The sequence below is a fragment of the Nerophis lumbriciformis genome, linkage group LG17 (genome assembly GCF_033978685.3).
Source record: "Nerophis lumbriciformis linkage group LG17, RoL_Nlum_v2.1, whole genome shotgun sequence".
NCBI lineage: Eukaryota > Metazoa > Chordata > Actinopteri > Syngnathiformes > Syngnathidae > Nerophis > Nerophis lumbriciformis.
The window spans coordinates 25509555-25536804 of record NC_084564.2 but is presented as its reverse complement, the minus strand read 5'-3'; the positions used below and the strand labels follow the sequence as shown (position 1 = coordinate 25536804).

The 27250-nt window shown below is 38.4% G+C and overlaps 1 protein-coding gene across 2 annotated transcripts in view; it reads right to left on the bottom strand.

Moving 5' to 3' along the window:
• Positions 1 to 27250, bottom strand: part of rsrc1 (arginine/serine-rich coiled-coil 1) — a 300071-nt gene that overhangs the window by 224083 nt on the left and 48738 nt on the right. For both annotated transcript variants that reach the window (XM_061972977.1, XM_061972976.2), the window contains one exon: positions 20808 to 21002. In XM_061972977.1, coding sequence (XP_061828961.1) covers positions 20808 to 21002 — 195 coding nt within the window. The remainder of the gene's footprint in view (positions 1 to 20807; positions 21003 to 27250) is intronic.

The following is a 27250-nucleotide window of genomic DNA, read 5'->3' as shown; positions in this document are numbered from 1 at the left end:
GTGGGGTATTGTGAAAAGGAAGATGCAGAATGCCAGACCCAAAAACGCAGAAGAGTTGAAGGCCACTATCAGAGCAACCTGGGCTCTCATAACACCTGAGCAGTGCCAGAAACTCATCGACTCCATGCCACGCCGCATTAACGCAGTAATTGAGGCAAAAGGAGCTCCAACCAAGTATTGAGTATTGTACATGCTCATATTTTTCATTTTCATACTTTTCAGTTGGCCAACATTTCTAAAAATCCCTTTTTTGTATTAGCCTTAAGTAATATTCTAATTTTGTGACACACGGAATTTTGGATTTTCATTTGTTGCCACTTCAAATCATCAAAATTAAATGAAATAAACATTTGAATGCATCAGTCTGTTTGCAATGAATAAATATAATGTACAAGTTACACCTTTTGAATGCAATTACTGAAATAAATCAAGTTTTTCAAAATATTCTAATTTACTGGCTTTTACCTGTATGTGTACAGCTCTGGTAATGGGTACATTCGCACCCAGCTGCACAAATGTACTTCAAAATATCCATCCATCCATTTTCTACCGCCTAATCCCTTCGGGGTCGCTGGAGCCTATCTCAGCTACAATCGGGCGGAAGGCGGGGTACACCCTGGACAAGTCGCCACCTCATCACAGGGTCAACACAGATAGACTGACAACACAGTCACATTCACACACTAGGGTCAATTTAGTGTTGCCAATCAACCTATCCCCAGGTGCATGTCTTTGGAGGTGGGAGGAAGCCGGAGTAACCGGAGGGAACCCACGCAGTCACGGGGAGAACATGCAAACTCCACACAGAAAGATCCTGAGCCCGGGATTGAACCCAGGACTGCTCAGGACCTTCGTATTGTGAGGCAGATGCACTAACCCCTCTACCACCATGCTGCCAAAATGTAACAATCAAAATAAATAACTTTTTTTTTGTTTACTAGGGCATGCATGTATAATATGCATTAGTTTGACCATTTAAAATCAACGATAATAAAAAGGAGATGCTTGGAAATAGCATAAAAATGCCCCAAAAACTTGGAAAAACGCGATTCATAGCGTTACTTTTTGGTGTAACCATCATGAGCGTTCTGTTCAGGTATATTTCTTTTATATTTTGATAAATCATCATATTTATGTATTACTAAATTTAAATAGGTGTTGATCAATCTTTAAGCTGTGTGTATTTGATTTCAGTTTGCTTTTGACATCTTATTTAGAATTGTAGTTGAAACTTTTACAACCTTGTGTTGTGCTAATGATGGCGTAATCAAATTAGATTTCATTTAATTATCTTATTTTGAATATATATTCCCTTTTTTACATTTAGTTTATTTAAATATTCATTTATAAACATTGAATACATTTCAAATATCAATAAAATGCAATTGCCTTCATCTTATAGGGTAATAATTTCGCCACACCTAGTGTGTGTGTGACAATCATTGGTACTTTAACTTTAACTTTAATGTTTAGTTACACCAAGTCATGAGCGTAACACTAAGCTTTGACTTGTAATATATCTAATTCTGGTGGTGTTTTATGCTTTTTTTTCTTTTTGGAACATGTACTATACATATAATACATTAAAGTCCCATATAAAATTATGTTTCTAGCAATACTTTAATTTTGCCTTTGAAAGTAACACTCCAATGTCCATTAGTGGATCTGTACACATATATGAAAAATGTAAAACCAAGTCTCTGTATAAATGTAAATTGCTGACAAAATCTAGCATTATTTGACATTATTCATAGGGAATGTTATTATAACGCATCTCCTGTTTTTGATAGTGGAGATAGAGCTTTGAAATTGAATACTAACACAAAGAGTGACCATGTATGGAAAACCCTCAATTAGGTGAAACCACACAGACTGTTTACTCGTTTCAGTCAGGGGTCTTCAACAGGGGTCCACGACCCCCATGGGACCACAGATCAAATGCAAGGGGGTCGTGAAATGTTTGGTCTTTTAAAAAATATATACTCTCATAACCCCCCGGAACATTTTAAAACTTAAATGTCTTAAAATGAAACATCGACCCAACACGCTGTATGTAGTGTAGTTTAGAAGTGGCAGTGGCATGGCCAGCCTACTCACTGTACCTTGCAGCTTTAAAATAGAAACATAAATGAATAATTATTGTATTGTGTATATTTATGCATCATTTTAACATTCGAGATAGCTTGCGATTAGAAGACTGTCAGCTAGCGATTAGCGTGTAAGATACCAGCTAACAATTAGTGCCCTCGTTGCCAGCTAGCGATTAGCGTGCTAGTGTTCAACTAACGATTAATGCGATAGTTGTCGGTTAGCAAAAAAAAGGCGCAAGCTGCTGGCTAACATGTGTACGCTAGTTGTCAGCTAATGATTAGTGCGCTAGTGGGCAGCTAACGATTAGCGCGCTAGTGGGCAGCTAACGATTAGTTAGCTATCTGTCAGCTGGCATTTAGCTGCGCAAGCTTCCAGCTAACGATTATTATGTTAGTTGCCAGCTAACAATTAGTGTGGTAGTTAGCAGCAAGTTATAAATTATGTGGATTACTGCGCTACTTGTCAGATAGCAATTAGGGCGCCTGCTGCCGGGTGGCGATTTAAGCACTAGTTGCAAGCTCGCTATTAGTGGTGCTATACTTTTTTTATTTGAATACCTTACTATTGCACAATAATAAGGCACCATTAGTACCAGATTAATTTGAAACACAATTGAAAATGTATAAAGCAGTGGTTCTTAACCTGGGTTCGGTGAGTCGGGCTCAGAGGTTCGGCGGAGGTCAAGACACACCCGACTCATCGTGTAAATAAAAACTTCTCCCTATCTGCGTATTATGGATACGGCAACAGCAGAAGTCACACTGATTTGCAGGTAATTTGTTGCGAGTTTATGCACTGTGTTGGTTTTGTTCTTTGCACAAGGTGATGTTCATGCTCGGTTCACTTTGTGCACCAGTAATAAAACATGGTAACACTTTAGTATGGGGAACATATTCACCATTAATTAGTTGCTTATTAACATGCAAATTAGTAACATACTGGCTCTTAACTAGTCATTATTAAGTACTTATTAATGCCTTATTCGGCATGGCCTTATTATAAGCCTAACCCTCTAACCCTGGCCCTAACCCTCTAACCCTAACCAAATAACTCTAAATTATATCTTTGTTACTTAGACTATGTTCCCCATACTAAAGTGTTAACAAAAACATATAACTTCGTCTTGAATTTAAAAATATTTCTTATTTTATTTTTCACTAAAGAAGGGTTAGGTGAATGCGCATATGATACTGGTGGGGTTCGGTACCTCCAACAAGGTTAAAAACCACTGGTATAAAGGCTCCATCTCCTAATCAGTTTGGGGGTCCTTGGCCTGGAAAACATTGAAAACGCCTATTCTAAGTCATAAAAGACTCCAAAACCGAGGCTGACCTTCTGACCCGGTACACTCGTCTGGGTAAATACACACATAAGTGCAAGCAGACACGCGCACACACACGCTCACACCTCGAGCATTACCCACTTACCCTTTGCCACCGGTGAAAAGCAACAAGATCTCCTAACAAGAGCTTGTCGTTTTCAATAAATCTTACATGAAAACATGCCGCCGGAGTACCAAGTTGCCTGCTGTCATACTAGAGGAGTGCTAAATGTTTAATGACGACAACACCACACGCTCAATAAAGTCGGTTGTCAGGGTGCCGCTGTAAGGGGGGGGGGGGCACCTCTTTCATCCTGACAACAACTCTCTAAAAAAGCTCCGGTGCCTCCTTGCCATCAACATGCCACTTGCCTCCTTCCACTCAGCAAGGAAACCTGAATGTAAATGAGGCTGGAGTATTACTACTGTGTGTGTGTGTGTGTGTGTGTGTGTGTGTGTGTGTGTGTGTGTGTGTGTGTGTGTGTGTGTGTGTGTGTGTGTGCAACTAAACGATAAGGATCAGGGCGCTTAAAATAAGACCCAACCTCCCCCATCATCATTAGAAGAAGAAGGAGAAGAAGTGAGGAAATGAGGAAAAAGACAAGGTGGCAAGGTGCAGACAGGATGCACAGATTCTTGTTTTAAAATATTCCCCACATCTGTCAGCTGTCTTTCCTGGGCTGAAGTAGCATATGTCAGGCACCTCATCTCCTGTGGAAGCATCTAAGAAACATCCACGTCATCCTGGTTTTTGGATGCTGATGACAATATGACAAGAACCAAAGATAGGCCGGCGACATTTCCAGGGGAGCGGAAAAGTTTACTATTTATTAAATTAAACTTATGATCTGATACATTTAGCTGTGGACATTTAGTTATGGGATTCTTAATATCAGACAATTTGTTGGGAATGTTACTTTGGAGTGCTGGCGTTTATTTTGAGTTTCCAGACGATTTTTGCAGCACTTAAAAAGTATCATTTGGGATACGCGGTATTACCGAATTTGTGGACTATAAGTCGCCGTTTTTTTCATAGCTTGGCCGGGGGTGCGACTTATATTCAGGAGTGACTTATGTGTGAAATTATTAACACATTACCGTAAAATATCAAATAATATTATTTAGCTCATTCACGTAAGAGACTAGACGTATAAAATTTCATGGGATTTAGCGACGAGGAGTGACAGATTGTTTGGTAAACGTATAGCATGTTACAAATGTTATAGTTACTGTATTTGAATGACTCTTACCATAATATGTTACGTTAACATACCAGGCACGTTCTCAGTTGGTTATTTATGAATCATATAACGTACACTTATTCAGCCTGTTGTTCACTATTCTTTATTTATTTCAAATTGCCTTTCAAATGTCTATTCTTGGTGTTGGATTTTATCAAATACATTTCCCCCAAAAATGCGACTTATACTCCAGTGCGACTTATATGTTTTTTTCCTTCTTTATTATGCATTTTTCGGCAGGTGCGACTTATACCCCGAAAAATACGGTAATTTGGAAGCCAAATGGCAGCGGGCATTCCACCAGTTCACATGTGAGGACACACAGTTTGAACTGTATTAAAAGGTGGACACACACTAACCTGGGGATGGCTCATATGTGCATGTGTCTAATATAAAAAGACAAACTAAAACGAGGTCAGAGATAAAGCAGAAGATTCCTATCAATGCTGAAGGATATTGAAGCCTTAATAAGAAAATAGATATATCGTTCTGGCTTAAACATTTTTTTTTGGTGATAGCTTTATTTGTTTTCTTGATACAGATCAAAGAAAGGCAATATACAATGGCAGCAAATGTATGGACCCCTATTCCTTTTAAATCTTGAACGCCTTAAAAAACACTCAAAAATGATGTTGAATTGCAGTGGAACCTCAATTGACGAACTTTTTTGATTTACCGAAATAAGACCGAATAAAAAATATGCTTTAGTGTAGGAACCTTGTCTCAGTACACAAACGTTTCATCTAGCCATTGTGTAACTCACAGCATAGGCATGTTGTGACCTCTATCTGTCAGCAGAGCAGCTACTAGGCTAATTGCTACTTTGAGTAATTTTTTATTTTTTTTCAGCTATTTTACAGCATTTTTCTATTTTTGCTGGCGCATTATGAGCCAAAGAAAACAGTGACCAAGCAATGTGTGGTTTGACATATTCAGGAAGTATCCACAGCGTTGTCGATACTGCCCACCCCCGCATCTCCTACTCTTCCGTTGAATGTCAAAACGATTATTAGACCAGTGTTAATCTTGACAGTAGTTTTTAATTTAGCTTTAGTCATAGTCTTTTGACTAAAATCAATTTTAGCTTTAGTCAAATATCAGTCATCGAAATTGATTTAGTTTTAGTCTAGTGTTAGTCCAGGAAATTAGACAACATTTTAGTCAGTTAAAATTACAGTATAGTATATAGTATTAAAGATAGGGCTTTTTAAACGTTTATTTGAAAGCACCTTTATTTAGACTACCTGCAAAGCGTTTAACACAAAAATAGTATAATCGTATGGTCAGGAATGATGTAATTTGTCATTTTTGCTCCACAGGTCAATGCCAATAAATATCTTTGTTTGTATGTGTGAGTGTGTGTGTACGGAGAGTGGACCTAACGCTGGAACAAGGTGAAATCTCTACAACAGTGTTTCTCAAACTGTGGTATCCGGTCTCCATCTAAGGATACGCCAAATATTTGCTTAATTCAGTGGTCCTCAAAAAACTATGGATTGTCCCAAGTCTGTTTTTAAAACATGAAATATGAAACATTGCTATTGTGTTGCTACCTGGTGAATGTGGTCAACAGCGGTTATTATTGACCATGTGCATTTCACAAGTACAGGGTGCACATACTCCATATATAAATCCTAATTCAGACAACCTTTCCAATTCATGGTACAATTAATCAAAAACCAACACCAAACTTTAAAATATGTGGTGCAAAAACACAAAACTTGCCTACTGAACTATGTGGACATTATAACAAATGTCTAATAGCACCATAGAGCAGTGGTTCTCAAATGGGGGTACGCGTACCCCTGGGGGTACTTGAAGGTATGCCAAGGGGTACGTGAGATTTTTTTTAAATATTCTAAAAATAGCAAAAATTCAAAAATCCTTTATAAATATATTTATTGAATAATACTTCAACAAAATATGAATGTAAGTTCATAAACTGAACATCAAATCAAGTAGGCTATTCCATTCATTATGCAACAATGCAACAATGCAATATTCAGTGTTGACAGATAGATTTTTTGTGGACATGTTCCATAAATATTGATGTTAAAGATTTCTTTTTTTGTGAAGAAATGTTTAGAATTAATCCCCAAAGAGAGCACTTTAAGTTGATGATTACTTCTATGTGTAGAAATCTGTATTTATAATTGAATCACTTGTTTATTTTTCAACAAGTTTTTAGTTATTTTTATATCTTTTTTTCCAAATAGTTCAAGAAAGACCACTACAAATGAGCAATATTTTGCACTGTTACATAATTTAATGAATCAGAAACGGATGACATAGTGCTGTATTTTACTTCTTTATCTCTTTTTTCAACCAAAAATGCTTGGCTCTGATTAGGGGGTACTTGAATTTAAAAAAAATTCACAGGGGGTACATCACTGAAAAAAGGTTGAGAACCACTGCCATAGAGAATTAAAAAATACACCAATTTAACCCATTTACTAAGCCTGAAGGGTAGTAAGCAAAACACTCTCCACACTTCAACATGTTCGACGCATTTTAGTTGATTGAGGGACATCAATAGAAAATGGATAGATGGATGGATATTTCTGATTGATTGACATTCTAAGGAGGTCGTCAGGAAAGTAAACAAGGTAGGAATGGGTCACATACTTTTAATATTCAATGTTTTATCGTTTGTACTTCATATTGTAGTGATGAGTGTCGACGTGTTGTTCAGTGTGTTTAATAATCCTTGTTTTAACTCATGCTTTAACAAACTGCCGTGTCTCTGATCATATCCTGATAATCATTGTCAATCCATGAGAACATCCATAGACATTGTTAATCCGACATCATTTATTTTTGTACAAAATGATTGTTGTTACGTGCTGTGTCGCAAAAAAAATGTCTCAGTGTTAAAGTGTGAGTCTGTCTACGTGTTTTTATGTGTGCGTGTGATGCGCACGCGCGGGTCCACATGGCAGCGTATTGGCGAGTTCCTCCGAAAATCGGATATATCGCTGGTTGTACTGAATTTTTACATGTTTGGCAAACATTCCTCTTCAATTTGGTATTATTTATATATGCATATTTAAATCAATTGATCGCCGTTCCGTGTGAAAGCATCTGTTGATCTCACACACTCTCTGACAGTTGAGTCCAATGACACCATGAGTTGAAATAATAGGAAAACGTTTTTTTCTATGAATTGGAACTACAAGTAACGGTATCCTGGCCCGCGAAGAGGTTTGAGCCGGCCCACAAGATAAGTTTGCTAAGTATAAAAATGAGCTGACATTTTTGAATGAAAGAAACTGCTGTTCTAAATATGTCCACTGGATGTCACAATAGCAATTATTTCCTTCTCCTCTTCAGAAGGGGCGGAGCTATGTGAGTGTTAAGATAGAGGCAGCACTTCTGTGTTTGGACACATACTATGTATGTTAGTGATAGTATAAAAAAATGTGGATTGTTACATATAATGCCGTGATTGTCAAATATGTTGTTGGTTATGTAACCTGTGACATTTCTACCCAAATAAATGATTCTGATAATCCGTACATTTCGTGTTGTACTTACGACTGCTTGGGGGCACATTTTCTGGGCGCACATAATTATGCTGAAATATGTGTGATTAATGAAATGAGTCCAAATTTGTTGTAGATGATGCTACATATGTACAAAATAAACCATGTTATTACATCACTTAAGAAAATTTGTAAATTACATTATTAACATCCTGTAATTTGATTTAGATTTTATTATTAATTTCATTTTCTGATAGATTAAAAAATAACACCAATGGGATCATTTAATAAATCTGCCAAACTCTACTGACTACTTTGGATTGTTTTGTGTCATGTTTGTTTGTCCTCTCAATTACTCTGTTGATTGCTATACTGAATGTTTGGTTTGGAATTGTATAAATATTGTATTATTGTCTTATTTTGTTGGACTGATTAAACATTTTGTAATAAAAAAAAAAAAATAATCCGCCAAACTCAATTTTACCTATTGTTAAGATGAAGATGATCACATCATTTATTCAGAAAGTATAAATAATGACAAATGAAAATAAAATACTATAAACCGCAAAATATACGTGTAAAAAAACATGATTTGTACATTTTCAGAATGTGCTTGGTATATTTTTAAACAAAGAAAACAATCTGAATTTGTCTTGATTTTAAAGTTAACGTGCCATGATTTTACCAGTTCGGCCCATTTAGGAACATATTTTCCTCCATGTGACACCTGGGCTAAAATAAGTTTGACACCTCTGATTTAGATGCCTCATCTCTCTACGGTATATCCATCTATATTTATTGTGGAGGTACTTGGAGAGTCAAGTGTTTTCTGACGTGGTACTTGGTGGAAAAAAGTTTGAGAACCACTGTTATATAATGTTAATGAAGTTAATCTTTGACCGTGTCTGGAAAAAGATATGGTGATGACTTCAAGATGTATATTTAAACAGTGTACATTTTCAAAAGATAAATCATGATACTTTTGGAGTGTAGGGGTCGCGGTTTCATTTGCAGCCTGGAAACGCCTCCAGAATTGAATGTCTTGCAAACAGACTCAAAGACGGCTTGTAAAAGTGAATAACATATTAAGTATAAAAGATAAGCCCTCTTTAAAGTTTATTTAAAACCACTACCTGCAAAGCATTTGTTTAACACAAAAGTAGCATGGTCTTATGGTCAAGAATGATATAATTAATCTCTGACAAAGCAGGCATATGTGTGTGTTGTGAAACGGAGTTACGATGAATGCCTTCATCATAATTTAAAACAGAAGCAGCAAATAGACAAATGTGGCAGGGAAAATATCATCCATCCATTTTCTACCGATTGTCCCTCTCAGGGTCAAGGGGGGGTCCGTCCACTTGATGGTGATTACATCCATATTTGTAATTATTACAAAATCTTGTGTAATTTTTTTTATTGTTTATAAACTCAGGAAGTACGTCTCTGGACACAAGATAACTCTAAATATGATCAATGTGTGACCCTTTAAAGGCCTACATCAGTGTGTGAATGTGTGTGTGAATGGGTAAATGTGGAAGTAGTGTCAAAGCGCTTTGAGTACCTTGAAGGTAGAAAAGCGCTATACAAGTACAACCCATTTATCATTTATTACTGAAACCCACTACTACCGACCACGCAGTCTGATAGTTTATATATCAATGATGAAATCTTAACATTGCAACACATGCCAATACGGCCGGGTTAGCTTACTAAAGTGCAATTTTAAATTTCGCGCGAAATATCCTGCTGAAAACGTCTCGGTATGATGACGTCAGCGCGTGACGTCACGGATTGTAGAGGACATTTTGGGACAGCATGGTGGCAAGCTATTAAGTCGTCTGTTTTCATCGTAAAATTCCACAGTATTCTGGACATCTGTGTTGGTGAATCTTTTGCAATTTGTTCAATGAACAATGGAGACAGCAAAGAAGAAAGCTGTAGGTGGGAAGCGGTGTATTGCGGCCGACTGCAGCAACACAAACACAGCTGGTGTTTCATTGTTTACATTCCCGAAAGATGACAGTCAAGCTTTACCATTGACCTGTGGAGAACTGGGACAACAGAGACTCTTACCAGGAGGACTTTGAGTTGGATGCGCAGACGCGGTACCGTGAGTACGCATGCAGCTGCAGCTTCCAAACATTTGATCGCTTGCCCGTACGTGCGTGCCGCTATGTGCATGTCACGTACGTAACTTTGGGGACTTTGGGGAAATATATGTGCTGTATGAACTTCGGGGAGGTGAACGGTACTTTGGGCTGTGGGATTGAGTGTGTTGTGCAGGTGTTTGAGTTGTATTGACGGGTTATATGGACGGGAGGGGGGAGGTGTTTGTTATGCGGTATTAATTTGTGGCATATTAAATATAAGCCTGGTTGTGTTGTGGCTAATAGAGTATATATATGTCTTGTGTTTATTTACTGTTTTAGTCATTCCCAGCTGAATATCAGGTCCCACCCGCCTCTCACAGCATCTTCCCTATCTGAATCGCTCCCACTGCCCTCTAGTCCTTCACTCTCACTTTCCTCATCCACAAATCTTTCATCCTCGCTCAAATTAATGGGGAAATCGTCGCTTTCTCGGTCCGCATCGCTCTCGCTGCTGGTGGCCATGATTGTAAACAATGTGCAGATGTGAGGAGCTCCACAACTTGTGACGTCACGCTACTCGTCTGCTACTTCCGGTACAGGCAAGGCTTTTTTATCAGCGACCAAAAATTGCGAACTTTATCGTCGATGTTCTCTACTAAATCCTTTCAGCAAAAATATGTCAATATCGCGAAATGATCAAGTATGACACATAGAATGGACCTGCTATCCCCGTTTACATAAGAAAATCGCATTTCAGTAGGCCTTTAACTACTTGATATTGGATTACCCAAAACGTATCTAAAGTATCCAAACAAGAGAAAAATAAAAGCTTATTACATTTTAATAGAAGTGTAGCTAGAACATGTTGAAACAGAAAGTAACCAGATTTTAACAGTAAATAAACAAATTGATAAATCATCCATCCGCTTGTCCCTCATATTTTTGACAAAATAATACAAAGGGAAATTACATAATATGTTACTGCATGCGACAGCAGCCAAATTATGAGCCATTGTCACCCATTTGCTTTTACGTACTACTAAAAGAGAAGTTGCCTGTCTAGTATGCTCAATATGACTACATTTACACTGCAGGCCAAAGTGGCCCAAATCTGATTTTTTTTCAGATCTGATTTTTTTCAGCTGACTGTTTACACTGCAAGTAAAATGTGATTTTTATCAGACTCCAGTGTAAACGCGCTTTCATGCGCACTTTGATAAAGTGAAAACAAAGGAAGTTGTTCGGGAGGAAGTCGCTACGACTACAAAATAAAATACGTCTCAACACTAGGGCTGGGCGATATATCGAATATACTCGATATATCGCGGGTTTGTCTCTGTGCGATATAGAAAATGACTATATGGTGATATTCGAGTATACGTTCTCACACAGTTGCTTTTAGCTGCGGGCATTACACTACAGGCTTTTCTCACTCTTTCTTGTCTCTCTTTCTCACAGAGACATAAAACAAGCGCACCTTCTTACATACGTCACAGACTGTTGTGCGTGCAATGTCATACGCTCTCGCGGAGCAGAGAGGTAGCGGAATGGCTAACATTAGCTGCGGTGCTAGCGGTGCGGTGTGAGAGGTAATACGAGAGAAAGAAGGTGCGAATCTGGTAACAAATGGAGGAAGAACTACTTCCCAAGAAAAACAGCAGGGGGGTCTGGCGGTGGTTTGGCTTCAAGCGGGAAGATGTTGAACAGACAACCGTAATATGTCAAGTATGCGGCAAAAGCGTTGCTACAAAAAGTAGCAGCACTGCTAATTTGTAGTATCATTTGAAAAGTCACCTGCTAGAGAATGAAGAGTGCTTGAAACTCTGCATGTCAACATCTCCGGCCGGTGCCACACCAACAAAATATAGAAGCAACCATTTCCAGATCAACACTGTATGAAAAAAAAATAGTCAAAAACAGGACATAACGTCCGCAGTAACCTACCACATAGCGAAGGACATACACTATTTGATTTCCTATTATGCAGCTCATTTTTATTTGACAGTATTGAAATATCTTGTGACATCATGCACAAAGGTGCACTTTATTTGTTTTAAAACATTGTATTGGCGTTCTATACAAAAAGTGCACTTTAATTTGTTTTGATATTGTAGCTGAGATAGGCTCCAGCGCCTCCCGCGACCCCGAAGAGAATAAGCGGTAGAAAATGGATGGATGGATGGATGGATGTCATCTTAGTGACATCATGCACAAAAGTGCACTAATAGCTTGTTTTAAAATGTCTCTGACAATCTTGCACGTTTTATTTTGAAATGACATGAATGTTTGTGCCACTGTTTAATAACTGTTTAATAAATACCGTTTTGGTAAATTGACTTAGTTGTGATTTTCCTCTCTGCATGAAAGTTTAAAATGAGCACATATTAATGCAGTATGAACAAGAATGTTTTAATGTAGACACATAGAATCATCATACTGGTGTCATTATATGCATCAAGTGTTAATTTAAGGCTAAGGCAAAATATCGAGATATATATCGTGTATCGTGACATGGCCTAAAAATATTGAGATATTAATAAAAGGCCATATCGCCCAGCCCTACTCAACACCTTAAAAATTGTGTTTTTTTTCACATGAAAGTAAATTCAAGTAATATAATGTATGAATGGCTGTATATAGTGTAACATATTTGGGAGGGTTGTAATCTTTTAATAGCTGAGGAGACAGACATCAGCGTGGATCTACGGGATGTTTATTTTTCAACTCACATGTAAGCAAATGCGCCACAGTGTCAATTCCGGTCTTTCAACAATCGCTATTTCTTCTGAATCAAAATATATGTTCATATATTACATATAACCTATTATTTGCCCACTATTGACAAGTGATGTACAGGAAATTTGGTCATCTTAAATGCTTTGGAAACTGGATGTTTTGATGAAATATCCACTTCCGCTGGCGACAGCGTCTTTCCGGCGCACACAAATGACGTGGCTCGGCCAAAGCTGACGTAAAAGTCACAGTCGGGTCACATACAGGTCGCATTGCGTTTAGACTGAAGTCACATTTGAAAAGATCAGATTCCAATTGGATTCAGGACTACCTCTCGATGTGGCCTGAATCTGATGCCAAAAGATCAGATTTGGAGCACTTTGGAGCGTTTAGACTGTCAAAAAACAGATCTGTGTCACTGGAGGGCAAAAAAAGTCAGATTTGGTGTGCAGTGTAAATGAGGCCTATGTTGATTAATGCCAAAATTGTTCTTTGATTGCTGTAAGAAACATATGTTTAATGTATCATTAGATTTTCTGTTAAAATAAAGCCAAGAATGAAATTTTTTGTGCTCCCCTATATTTTGGAAAAATATCCAAATACATTTTAGCACCTTTACCTTTTAAACATTGATGTGTGGAAAACCATTTTATCACATTTCGGAGCTTCGGAAGCGGCTAACTTGAGCTCTGCCGGTGGTCATTAAACGCAGCAGCTGCTGCTCTGCTACGTGTTTGAGAGACTGTGGGGATTCTTCTCTGTCAAACAGTAGCTCAGGTTGAGCGGCCACTGTTCACATTTATTATTAACTATTCCACTCAACAAGGCGGCACATGATGTGTAATCCTCAACAGTCTTCAACTGGGCACAAAACAGACATTTCTACAGTATTCTTAAAGAGCTTTAGACTATTGGTCAAAGTGTGGCCAAGATGACAGAGTCTTTTTCAATTGTGTCATACGTGCCTGCATCAACAATATTTCCATCCTTTACGCAATTTTAGGTAGACATCATGTGCAGATAATCCCACACCAACAGTGGTGTTAGCATTAAAAGTGTGGCTGGAGTAGATCTAATTTACTGAAATATAGAGTATCTTATTGAGGATTGAAACTACATTAAGTGTTGAAGCAAGCAATTCATATTTATGTTAATGATGACTGATGTGTGGCTGAGCAGATGGTCTGCCTGCATTAATTGATGGAATGCACACTTAAGCACAAAAACATCAATAACCATTCCACTATGTTTTAGAATGTATAAAATAATATACTCTATGTTGAAAAAGAGTTATTTTCCAGCAATACCAACTGTGGCAGCAAATAGCAGGAATTTTGGCATAACACATGTATCGACCACATAAACATTACTCTAAATAGAAGCCATGCCTCAAATAATCAATCAGGTATGTCACCCATTTGAACAAATAAACGCGTCACCTCAAATCATTGACTACTCTGTCCACTCAGGGAAAACCAGTGATTTGGTGATTGTAAAGAAATATTGTGACATAACCACAACATGCCCTGCCTGCAAAGCTGACATGGTATCTGTGAAGTCAATATTTAGGGTGAAGTTTGAAGAGAAAATGGCGGCTGCTTTCCGAGATATTCACCTGGAAAGAAATAGTGATGGGGAAAAAAGAAAAATCTGATGCTGGCTGATAGGAAAATAAGGTGGCATAATATTCTCTGCAGTTAAGTAACGCTTTTACAGTCCTGGCATTTTTTTACTTAGTTATTTTTAATCAACCAGCATGTTGTTTTTCTTGTTTGGAAATACAAGAGGTCTCCCAGAAGATATTATCATCATGGGAAAACGTTTCTCAGAGTATATTTACAATTAAAAAACTAGACTATTTTCCAGGGATATGAATAATTCCGGGCTTGACTGTAAGTAGTAAGATCTTCGTATTATTTTTTTTAAATGTAATTATTGAGCTAAAAAAATATATATTTGTTTTAAAAGGACCTATGATGAATTATGTATTGCGTTCATGCATTTCGGCTTACATCAACTGAGCTTGCATGCAGTTTTGGATGTTTGCGGTGTTTTTGCGTTGTGACGTCACCTTGACGCAAAAACACTTATTTAGACAAATGCACTTTTTTGGAATTTTGCCTATCATTTACAATGACTATGTAAGACAAGAACACATTTTTCTTTTTATGCATGAATTCTAATTTGTAAAATATGTAAAGTACACGGTAGCCAACAATGCAGCTGATGGGAAAACACTATTTATCCCACTAAGCCGTCTAAAAAAACATGAAAAAAAACGCCAACAATACTCCATTTACATGTTGTGACCTGAATATTAAGTAAGTATTAGCAGACAAACTGTTTTTAGCAGCGCCGCGATCACAGAAAGCGAACTGGCTTATGTTATATTGACATACAGTATTAAGCTGCTGCTGCATTACCTCTTCTGTTAGTAAAAGTAAGCTCTATATTATAAATCATGCCTCTCACATCGATAGTAGAAAGAAGTGGCCATAAATCGACACATTTGACATTAAACTCAGACATGGAGAAAGTGAGAAACAACCGAAAAGACGTTTGTTTGCAGCACCTTTTCTTTTTTATTACATGGGAGCATTATGATTTTTTTTTTTTTACATAGATGGGAAGATATGAACATCCCATCAGTCGGCATCCTAGTGAGAACCGACATTGTACAGTAAGTAATTGTTTTATTATGTTCATAGTTTGTATATCGTGTTTAGCAATTAGCAATCAATACTGATGCATGATGCACACAAGTTGTATTTAAAGGGAAAAGGGAACATTGTGGTCCATCTGATATTAATACGCCGTAGAATAATAAATATTACATGTTATTATGAATGTGCCTGTTACTACATTACATATATACTTACAGCCTGTATATAAAACATTGATGGAGGCTTTTGATTGTTTTTAGAACGCTTTATAGTCGGAATAGAGCAACTCCTATTGGCTCTATTGTTAACTGACTTTGACTACCTTTTATTTACAAGTTAAAGTGCATAAAACAATTTAAACATGTGCATGCTTGTCTCACATAAAGATTGTGAATGATTTAAAGGGGAACAGCACTGTTTTTGTAATTTTGCCTATGACTTCGAATTCCTATGTGAGACAAGCACACATATGTTTTTCACTTTTATTAGCATTCTAAATCGCAAAAAAACACTAGCAAGAGGTGGCTAACAATGTAGCTAATAGGGATTTGATCTAATCTACCCAAAAAAGATCCAAAAACGGCCAACAATACTCCATTTACATAGTATGACCTGCATATTAACAAAGAATTAGCAACACTGTTATTGTAAGAGTGTCTTCGTTTAGAGAAAGATGGTGTTAGTCAAGGAGGGTGTGAAACCACTATAACTGGGCATGTGTTTGTCAGCCAACTGCCTTTAGCTATATTGTTAGCCACCTATTACTAGCTTTTATTTATGATGTACAATGCAAAATAAAAATAAAAAAGTGTTCTTGTCTTGCATAGGGATCGTGAGGGATAGGCAAAATTCCAAAAAAGAAAGTGCAGTTCCCCTTTAAGTACCAGTAGAGTGTAAAAACAATTTGACTTTTTATGCTTAATTGTGTTTCATTGTACCAATTAAACCTTATCCAATTGTATTTGCAATCCACAAAGTATGTAAAAATACCGTCTAAACATCAGAAAATGCCAGAATTTCAGACGGCCATTTTAAATTTTCCGCTTTGAATGTCTTAAGCAATTCCCGTAGATTTGGGGTCAGATGACGTCAGGAAGGGAACGCCTCTGCATTCTGACCATATCAGCAGAAAAGTCATACTGAAAAGATGTGCTGCCTATCATTCACAATTCTTATGTAAGACATCAACATATATTTTTCTTTCTTTTTACATTCTAAGTCTTAAATGAATAAAAAGTCCACTAACAAATGATTCAATGGGGGCTCTCGATTCTGCCCACAAAATCCTCTAAATAACCATCTAAAACATGCCAAAAATACTTTATTTACATATTGTGACCTGAATATTAACCAAATATTAGTTGTTCATCCGTGACATACAATTTATACCCGAGGATGGAGACAAACACAGGACAACTAAACACGGTATCTGCAGGCAGCAAATTTTATTTTTAACCCTTCCTGTGGATTATTATCATATCTTCATCTAAATGGGAAGATATGAACATCCTATCAGTCTTCATCGCAGTGACAGCAGACATTGTACAGTAAACGATCATTTTGCTATGTTTGTAGTTTGTATTTCTTGATGCTTAGTGTTTCACTAAAGCTAGATCTGTTTAGCACACATATCTTAAACCTTGTAGCTCATCCTCTTTATATTGAGGATAAAACATGGAAGAATCTGATCATAATTTTCCCCAAAGAGACCATTGTTGACTCTTACAAAGTCTGCATGATTTGCATTGATGTTGGTGGGGAAGGTATATGTGGTTCCCACCTCTACGTCACTGATCACGTGACTGACTAGCTCATTATCTCTCAAACTGGCTCAGGAATCTCCGTGAGATTGATACTATTTTAATCATAACTATTTACTCGCAAAATGTGTAAGTATTTCAGTGTTATGAATCAGATATATATATATATATATATATATATATATATATATATATATATATATATATATATATATATATATATACAATCCCTGTTTCCATATGAGTTGGGAAATTGTGTTAGATGTAAATATAAACGGAATACAATGATTTGCAAATCATTTTCAACCCATATTCAGTTGAATATGCTACAAAGACAACATATTTGATGTTCAAACTGATAAACATTTTTTGTTTTTGCAAATAATCATTCACTTTAGAATTTGATGCCAGCAATACGTGACAAAGAAGTTGGGAAAGGTGGCAATAAATACTGATAAAGTTGAGGAATGCTCATCAAACACTTATATGGAACATCCCACAGGGGTGCAGGCTAATTGGGAACAGGTGGGTGCCATGATTGGGTATAAAAACAGCTTCCCAAAAAATGCTCAGTCTTTCACAAGAAAGGATGGGGCGAAGTACACCCTTTTGTCCACAACTGCGTGAGCAAATAGTCAAACAGTTTAAGAACAACGTTTCTCAAAGTTCAATTGCAAGAAATTTAGGGATTTCAACATCTATGGTCCATAATATCATCAAAAGGTTCAGAGAATCTGGAGAAATCACTCCACGTAAGCAGCATGGCCGGAAACCAACATTGAATGACCGTGACCTTCGATCCCTCAGACGGCACTGTATCAAAAACCGACATCAATCTCTAAAGGATATCACCACATGGGCTCAGAAATACTTCAAAAAACCACTGTCACTAAATACAGTTTGTCGCTACATCTGTAAGTGCAAGTTAAAGCTCTACTATGCAAAGCGAAAGCCATTTATCAACATCATCCAGAAACGCCGCCGGCTACTCTGGGCCCGAGATCATCTAAGATGGACTCATGCAAAGTGGAAAAGTGTTCTGTGGTCTGACGAGTGCACATTTCAAATTGTTTGTGGAAATATTCGACATCGTGTCATCCGGACCAAAGGGGAAGCGAACTATCCAGACTGTTATCGACGCAAAGTTCAAAAGCCAGCATCTGTGATGGTATGGGGGTGCATTAGTGCCCAAGGCATGGGTAACTTACACATCTGTGAAGGCACCATTAATGCTGAAAGGTACATACAGGTTTTGGAACAACATATGCTGCCATCTAAGCGCCATCTTTTTCATGGGCGCCCCTGTTTATTTCAGCAAGACAATGCCAAGCCACATTCAGCACGTGTTGCAACAGCGTGGCTTCGTAAAAAAAGAGTGCAGGTACATTCCTGGCCCGCCTTCAGTTCAGACCTGTCTCCCATCGAAAATGTGTGGCGCATTATGTAGCGTAAAATACGACAGCGGAGACCCCGGACAGTTGAACGACTGAAGCGCTACATAAAACAAGAATGGGAAAGAATTCCACTTTCAAAGCTTCAACAATTAGTTTCCTCAGTTCCCAATCATTTATTATGTGTTGTTAAAAGAAAAGGTGATGTAACACAGTGGTGAACATGCCTTTTCCCAACTACTTTGGCACGTGTTGCAGCCATGAAATTCTAAGTTAATTATTATTTGCAAAAAAAAAAATTACGTTTATGAGTTTGAACATCAAAAATCTTGTTTTTGTAGTGCATTCAATTGAATATGGGTTGAAAAGGATTTGCAAATCATTGTATTCTGTTTATATTTACATCCAACACAATTTCCCAACTCATATGGAAACGGGGTTTGTATATATTATAATAGCTTCAATATAGAGACAACTTGTTTTTCCATTCTACTGTTTCAAGTCAAGCTCTCAGCCAGAGGGGGATGAGCTCCTTCCCTTGTGCTTCAAGCCAAGAAGAAACAAAAAATGGAAGGATATTTAAATTTAATCGTAGCATGTGCATAATAACACCAACGTTTGACATGTAGTGACAGAAATGCTGGTAAAAGCAGATGTTTTGTGTGTGTGTGTGCGTGTGTGTGTGTGTGTGTGTGTGTGTGTGTGTGTGTGTGTGTGTGTGTGTGTGTGTGTGTGTGTGTGTGTGTGTGTGTGTGTGTGTGTGTGTGTGTGTGTGTGTGTGTGTGTGTGTGTGTGTGTGTGCAGGAAGGGTATACCTAACGTTGTGACCAGGTGAAATCTATATAATGTTCATTAAGTTCGTTTTCGACCATGTCTGGGAAAAAAAATAATGACGAGGCCTTCAAGATATATAATTAAACAGTGTACATTTTCAAAAGATAAATTATACTTTTGGAGAGGATGGGCATGGTTTCAATTGCAGTCTGGAAACGCCTCCAGAATGAAATATCTTTCAAACAGAAAAAAAAACTAAAAAATTACCGTGAAGCAAAATTTAAGCAACATTTACACAACAGCATATCCAAAACATATTATCTAAACCAGTGGTCCTCTAAGTACTATCATAATGACCAACACTAAAGTACAGAAGTGTAGAAGGCTTAAGTATTCATTAAAAACAGGGCAGATGTTTTATTTAAAAAGTATATTTAATATTGTTGGCCACTGTAACATTGCAAACACTGCACAAGCATCAACAATGATATTCTATATACAGTACATACTTACAGACTTCTTTCGCGTACTACTACATTGAGCCCACAAAGAAGTGTTTTAAATGTAGATTAGAACCATCATAGGTCCTCTTTAATGAACCAAAGATGTATAATCGAGCTGAAGTGTAGTCCTTTTTGCTGTACTCAATTCTCAGAGTAATACACTTACATTTCAATGGTTTCAGTAGCATTAATACATGAGATGGTAGGAGAGAATGAACATGTTATTCTCGTAGTGGAGACCTCTAAGGTAGTTTGACCTAAAGGGACGTATCCTTCCACGTTGACTACATAACCTGGCAAGTCTACAATGTAATTTCCCATTGTCTGTCTGTCCCTAAGATGCTCTAATTGCGTTGTCTTTTACACTCGGTGGGCGCACTAAAGACACCAGAGATGCCAAGATTGTGTTATGACCCAACTGCAAGTGGAGCAATAGTAGAAAAAGTTAGATTGAAGATGTCAAACTTCAACAAAGTTGCTAAAAATGGAACCGAGGCAGTTTTTGTCCATCGAGCTACAACTCTTCTATCTTCTTTTACAAGAGGGAGCGAGATGTGATTACAAGAAAGGTGCAGGGCAATGTTTGATCGCAGGGGGAAATTGGAGGTAAAAAGACTGATGGGTAAAAGGATGGATGATGTGAGGCTAAGTTTCATATTTAGCCTTTCATATAGTCTGCATATCCTCTGTGGAGTGGACCTTAGGATTGAGCTGGTGTGAGTACCCTTGTATGTCGAGGGTTATACATCACTTACCCCTTTTTCTCTGCCTTGTCCTTGCTCTTCTCCTTGTCTCGGTTACGTCCCCTGTCCCTCTCCTTGTCTTTGTCCCGGCCCTTGTGTCGGCCGCGGTTGCTCCGGTCTCTGCTGCGGCTGCGGCTCCTACGGCGGCCATGGCTCCCTCGGCGACTGCCGCTCTTGCTGCGGGAGCGCCGGTGACGAGAGTGGGACCTTAAAGACAAAGGCTACTTTTAGACAAACTCTTTATATAAGACATTTCTCCTCAGTTATTTCAGGTGAAGACACTTTTAATGCACATGATTTTTACTCTAACAAATATTACCAGTCCCACAGAGATAGAAGAAATGGACTTCTGTGTCGTAATCCCCACTTTTGTCAATAGTTTTGACAATAACATATACACTATATAATAAAAACATAAAAAAAACTGACTTCAAAAGTGGAAAAATAGATTAAATCGATTGCAGATGACAGCCCACCTGATCTAACACTGTCTTCATGGGGTCGTTATAAGAAATAGAGGCAATGTAATTCTTGTGACTGTCACCAAAAGGCTTCCTTTAGCGTGCAAGTTCATCCTTCATTCTTTGGCTCTAATGACACAGTTACATAAAATCAAACACACACACACACACACAGCAGAGATGGAGCCAATTAGAGGCGGGCTCAGAGGAGGACCCATCCTCGGTATTGATCCCAGGTGCTGACCCTCTGGTCTCGAAAAGATTTACAGTGGAAGATTTACTCTGTTATTTAAGGTTGTATGCACACAGTACTTGCATGGCAAACTATGACCTCCATCTCACAAGAAGCCCGGAGGAAAGTAAACATAAGTACTTATTAATGCAACTTGTCATACTATTACAGCAAACACAATGTGAGCTGGTGTCAGTGTGTACACGCTCGTGTGATTCGAAACCCCAGTAGAAATCAGCAGCTGAGATACCGTTATTTTCCATCATCTATCATTTTATTGATTTGTCTATAAAAACAGTCAAACCTGCTGTCCACAAGCTTTATTGCTTCCCCCCACCACCCCCTTTATTAGTTTGCAGTTTGGGAAATCCACAGCTGTCTCTCTGCTGACAGAAAACTAATCATTTTCTTCAGACTCCTGTCACCATCCAAACAGACAACAGTCTGACAACTGTTGCAGTCAATTAGGAGCAAAGGAGACTTTTCCCGATCGCTGGAGAAAAGCTGCACTATTTCAACTTCAAAAGAAAGTTTAATTCCTGATTATTATTTGTCTTGAAGTTCAAAGCTATGTTGATTAAGTCAGGGGAGAAATGTCCTACACACCTTTGTAAAATATATTAGGTAATTTACTGTGGCGCCAAAGACTACAAAAAGACAGGAATGAGAGGAGGAAGGGATGTGGGGTGGTATAGCTCGGTTGGTGGAGTGGCCGTGCCAGCAACTTGAGGGTTCCCGGTTCGATCCCCGCTTCTGCCAACCTAGTCACTACCGTTGTGTCCTTGGGCAAGACACTTTACCCACCTGCTCCCAGTGCCACCCACATTGGTTTAAATGTAACTTAGATATTGGATTTCACTATGTAAAAGCGCTTTGAGTCACTAGAGAAAAGCGCTATATAAATATAATTCACTTCACTTCACATGTCTTTTTAAGAAAATCCCATTTCTACAGTTTGGTAGAGAACTGTTTCTGGGATACCAGCAAAAGTAGTGCACCTTAAAACAACCACCGACCAAGAAGAAAAACATAAAATGCAGGATGCCGTCTTTTGTAGGGTGCATTCAAATTTGGACCAGTTTGTTAAGTATACTTTTTTGTGTGCCTGAGCCTGGCCTGATTGATCATGCACTAGCATACAAACTCTACTTTTGGTTTAAGAAACGACACGGAATCCACCCCACATTTTTTGATGATTCATCAACCTTGTATTGCAGAGATGAACAAAACGACTCAAAATAATGCAAAAGTCAAAATCGACAATATGTATGCTCATGCATGCATGTACGTGGGCTGGAGACATACAGTGCATAAGGAAAGTATTCACAGTGCTTCACTTTTTCCACTTTCTGTTATGTTATAGCCTTATTCGAAACATTTAATAAATTAATTTGTCCTCAAAATTCGACTGACAATACTCCATAATGACAATGTGAAAAGGTTTTATTAAAAATGTTTGCAAATGTATTAAAAATAAAAAACTAAGACATGTAAAAAAAAAAAGAAGAAAAAAAAAAAGTAAGTATTCACGGCCTTTGCTCAATACAATTACAGTCTCAAATTATTTTGAATATGATGCCACAGGCTGGGCACACCTATCTTTGGGCAGTTTCCCCCATTCCTGTTTGGAGCACCTCTCAAGCTCCAACAGATTAGATGGGGAGCATTGGTTTTCATCCAGGATGTATCTGTATTCATCTTATTTTAGTCAGGGAGATGGTAAATGGTAAATGGTAAATGGGTCGTACTTGTATAGCGCTTTTCTACCTTTTTTTAAGGAACTCAAAGCGCTTTGACACTATTTTCCACATTCACCCATTCACACACACACATTCACACATTCACACACTGATGACCAAGAACACGATGGTCACTCTGTCAGAACTAGAGCATTACTCTGTGGAGAGAGGAGAACCTTTCAGAAGGACAACCATTTCTGCAGCAATTCACCAATCATACCTGTATGGTAGAGTGGCCAGACAGAAGCCATTTCTAGTAAAAAAAGTTTGCAAAAATGCACCTGAAAAACCCTCAGACCATGAGAAACTAAATTCTGTGGTCTGATGAGACAAAGATTGAACTCCAGGCATCATGTTTGGAGGAAACCGGACGCCACTCATCACCAGGCCAATACCATCCTTAGATTGAAGCATGGTGGTGGCAGCATCATGCTGTGGGGATGTTTTTAGCGGCAAGAACTGAGAGACTAGTCAGGATAGAGGGAAAGATGAATGCAGCAAATGTAAAGAGATACCCTTGATGAAAACCAAAGCTTCCCATTCAACCTGATGGAGTTTGAGAGGTGCTGCAAAGAGGAATGGGCGAAACTGCCCAAAGATAGGTGTGCCAAGTCTGTGGAATTGTATTCAAAGAGACCTGAGGCTAACTTCTGCCAAAGGTGCATCAACAAAGTATTGAGCAAACACTGTGAATACTTACATACATGTAATTTTTATTTATAAATATGTCAAATTAAAAAATATACACTTTTCACATTGTCATTATGGGGTATTGTCTGTATAATTTTAAAGACGAACAATTAATTAATTCCATTTTAGAATAAGACGGGAACAAAACAAAGTGGGGAAAAAGTGAAGTGCTGTGAACTTTCCGGATACAATGTGGATTAAAGGTAACGGCTACCCAGCACAATACAACTGAAAATTAAAAATAGTCCACAAAGTAAAGAAAATTGCAGTAATGCAGTACAGAGGTGCCAACATTTAATGTTTGCAATCCAAGTAAGCTGTGTTAGCTTTTTTTAGATTCCTGATTGGACAAAACTTGGCAGCCGGCAGAGTCTTTTATGTTTTAAATTGTGTGTGTGTGTGTGTGTGTGTGTGTGTGTGTGTGTGTGTGTGTGTGTGTGTGTGTGTGTGTGTGTGTGTGTGTGTGTGTGTGTGTGTGTGCCCTATTTTCGTGTAGTTTGTATCCGCCAGTAACCTTTTCCTTTAATACAGATATTGTTGATCAGCCACCTCATCATCCTTTCAAAATTCAAGCAAAAGCAACAACTTTTTATATACAAACAAAAACATCACAATACTGGATATTTTAACTAAGAGTGTCAACTTATTGCTTTATTGGCAATTAATCATATTTAGCGTGTTGTTACTTGCGCTGACCTAATGTTTAGGGTAGGATAGACTTTATTCACCCCACAATGGAGTAATTATGTGGTTGTGGTGCAGATATAAAAGTCTACATAAAATGGTAAAACACAAGAAAACAAGAGGAAACCTTCAAAGAGCACAAGGGACATAAAAGACAGCTGATGCAACCAGTTGCCACTTCAGCAACGCCACACAGTAAAACAACGAAAAACGAAGAAATCAGCTAATTCTAACGCTACTCTCTCCTCCTGTGCTTGACTTGATGGAGGTGTAAAACGATAGTCAGTCAAAACCTGAAGAAAACATTGATTGGCTGTGATTGTGTTATAGCTTGTTTTGCAGAAGCTGATAGGCTTCCAATGCAGTTGGTTGGGCAAAAGCGGCAGCAATGAGTAGGGGCGTCTCAACTGTGGAGAAGAGGCGTGAAGATGATTGTTGGTCCAATGAATGTGAAATGTACTTTTCAAAAACACCCAGACTGCACTATTGATAAAGGTAGAGTGGTATGCCTTCTTTGGAAGGAAGAGTTTGCTTACCACCAAAACATCTCAACCACAGAGTTGCGAAGGCAGACAGAGCTGATGTTATTAGCAAATATGTTAACAATTTAGTGAGCCATAGCATTAGCTCTTTGCCAAACTGAACTAAAGCAGAACACCCCACATCTGAACAAGCACTCAGACCATATCCAGGACACAGAGTCTATGAAAAACGATCAGTCCTAGCATATTTTTGATGTTTTAAATTACATCACTGTTATTAATAGCTCTGTGCAGTTATGTTATCTGGGAAAGCAACACGTTCAACATTCAATGCTTTTGTTTAGCTAATGAAAGTGTTCTTATAATTTTTGATGTATCAACTTAAGCATTTTTTATTGATCTGATGATTTATTTTGATTCCTCACAATAATGTAAAGACATGCACCTAGGGATAGGTTGATTGGCAACACTAAAATTGGCCCTAGTGTGTGCATGTGAGTGTGAATGTTGTCTGTCTATCTGTGTTGGCCCTGCGATGAGGTGGCGACTTGTCCAGGGTGTAACCCGCCTTCCGCCCGAATGCAGCTGAGTTAGGCTCCAGCACCCCCTGCGACCTCGAAAAAGGATATACGGTAGAAAATGGATGGATGACGTGAACATATATGCATTAATATAAATGGTGGAAAGGTGTGACTGTGCCGTGTATCTTTCTGGAAGGATCTTGCTACATTATACTGTTTTCAATAATCCTAACTGTTAATACGTATACCTTCTCTTTATAGACTAGACTATTGATTGACTTTTGAATCATGTTGGTTATTTACAGTCCTTTTTTCCTACAAATATATTTGCCTTTGCGTTGCTATACCACAGCTGAGCAGACACCCAAGAGTGAGCACCAACAACATTTTTAATCAAACATCTGAACCTGAGGTAAAAGTATTCATTAAACACAGCACATTTGATTGAGTTTGTTTATCAGTGTGTGTGTGTGTGTGTGTGTGTACCAGAGCGACCATTAGGCTGCACAGAGAATCACAGCTAATGGGGAAAAGGGAAAGAAAAACATTTGGCATTTTGGGGGTTTTGAATCTCCAGGCGAGATAATTCATCAATGGAGCAAACAGAGTTTGGAATGAGCGACTCAGTGTGTTGACAATGCCTCCGCATGTTTGTAATCAGCAGTACATGAGGGGAAAAAATAGGACAGAATTGCACTGTTCCAAGCCTTAGTCTTACATTTAACGCCAAGCAAATTGTGGCCAGAAGCAGCAGATGCAATAAACACAATCTCTGTTTCTCGCTTTCCCTTTTTCCCTGTGAAGAAAACAGCCCACTTCTGGGGTGTGCAGCAAATTAAATTTACTGTAGTTAATAGAGTGAGCCTATGCTGCTAAATGTCAATTTCCTGACCAAGTCCTTCCCCTTGGAGAATGATTAGCTAATTTGAAGCTGGGGATAAATGGGCTAATGCAGGACACACACAGATAAACAGACACAGTCGGACCCCAAGCCAAGCCTTGCTCTGCTTTACATTTTATTGGCCTTATTATCTCTAGGGAAAATAGGTCCCCCTATGGCCTAAACATATTTTCATTTCTAATAAAAGGCCCTTGCTGGTTGCCCCCACATATGAGCCCCTGACACATGCGCTGCGCCCCCCCCCCCCCTCGCTGTGGCTCGTTGCTACATTCCTCCCTCGTTTTGCCGTCCAGTCTATTAAATCCCAGCTTTGCAATTGGCTAGGACCATTTTCCCGGTGAATTATCAATAGAGTAATTATGCTGCACGTCGGGAGCTGGGCTAACGCTTATCGCGCTGACCCCCCGGCGTGTGCTGGGATATGATCCCTCACCACAGCCCATTGGGGTAATTATGTGGCCGGGTGTGAAGCTGGATGGTGTGTAACCCTTATCAGTCTGTATGCTATTTCGGGTTTTTTATTGAAAATTGGACATTAATGGCAGTTACGTGATACGACGCGTGTCAGATACAGGGAGCCTCACTGGCATCTGACCCCAGCTGAGTCATTATTCATAATTCACCCTGTGCAGAAGATGGGGGGTGGAAGGAAACGTTATCTTCTACCAGTTTCTTACAATCATATTGTTTTTTTGCTTTCTCCATTTGTTAATCAGTCCATTTTGTACTGTGTTTATCCAGAAGC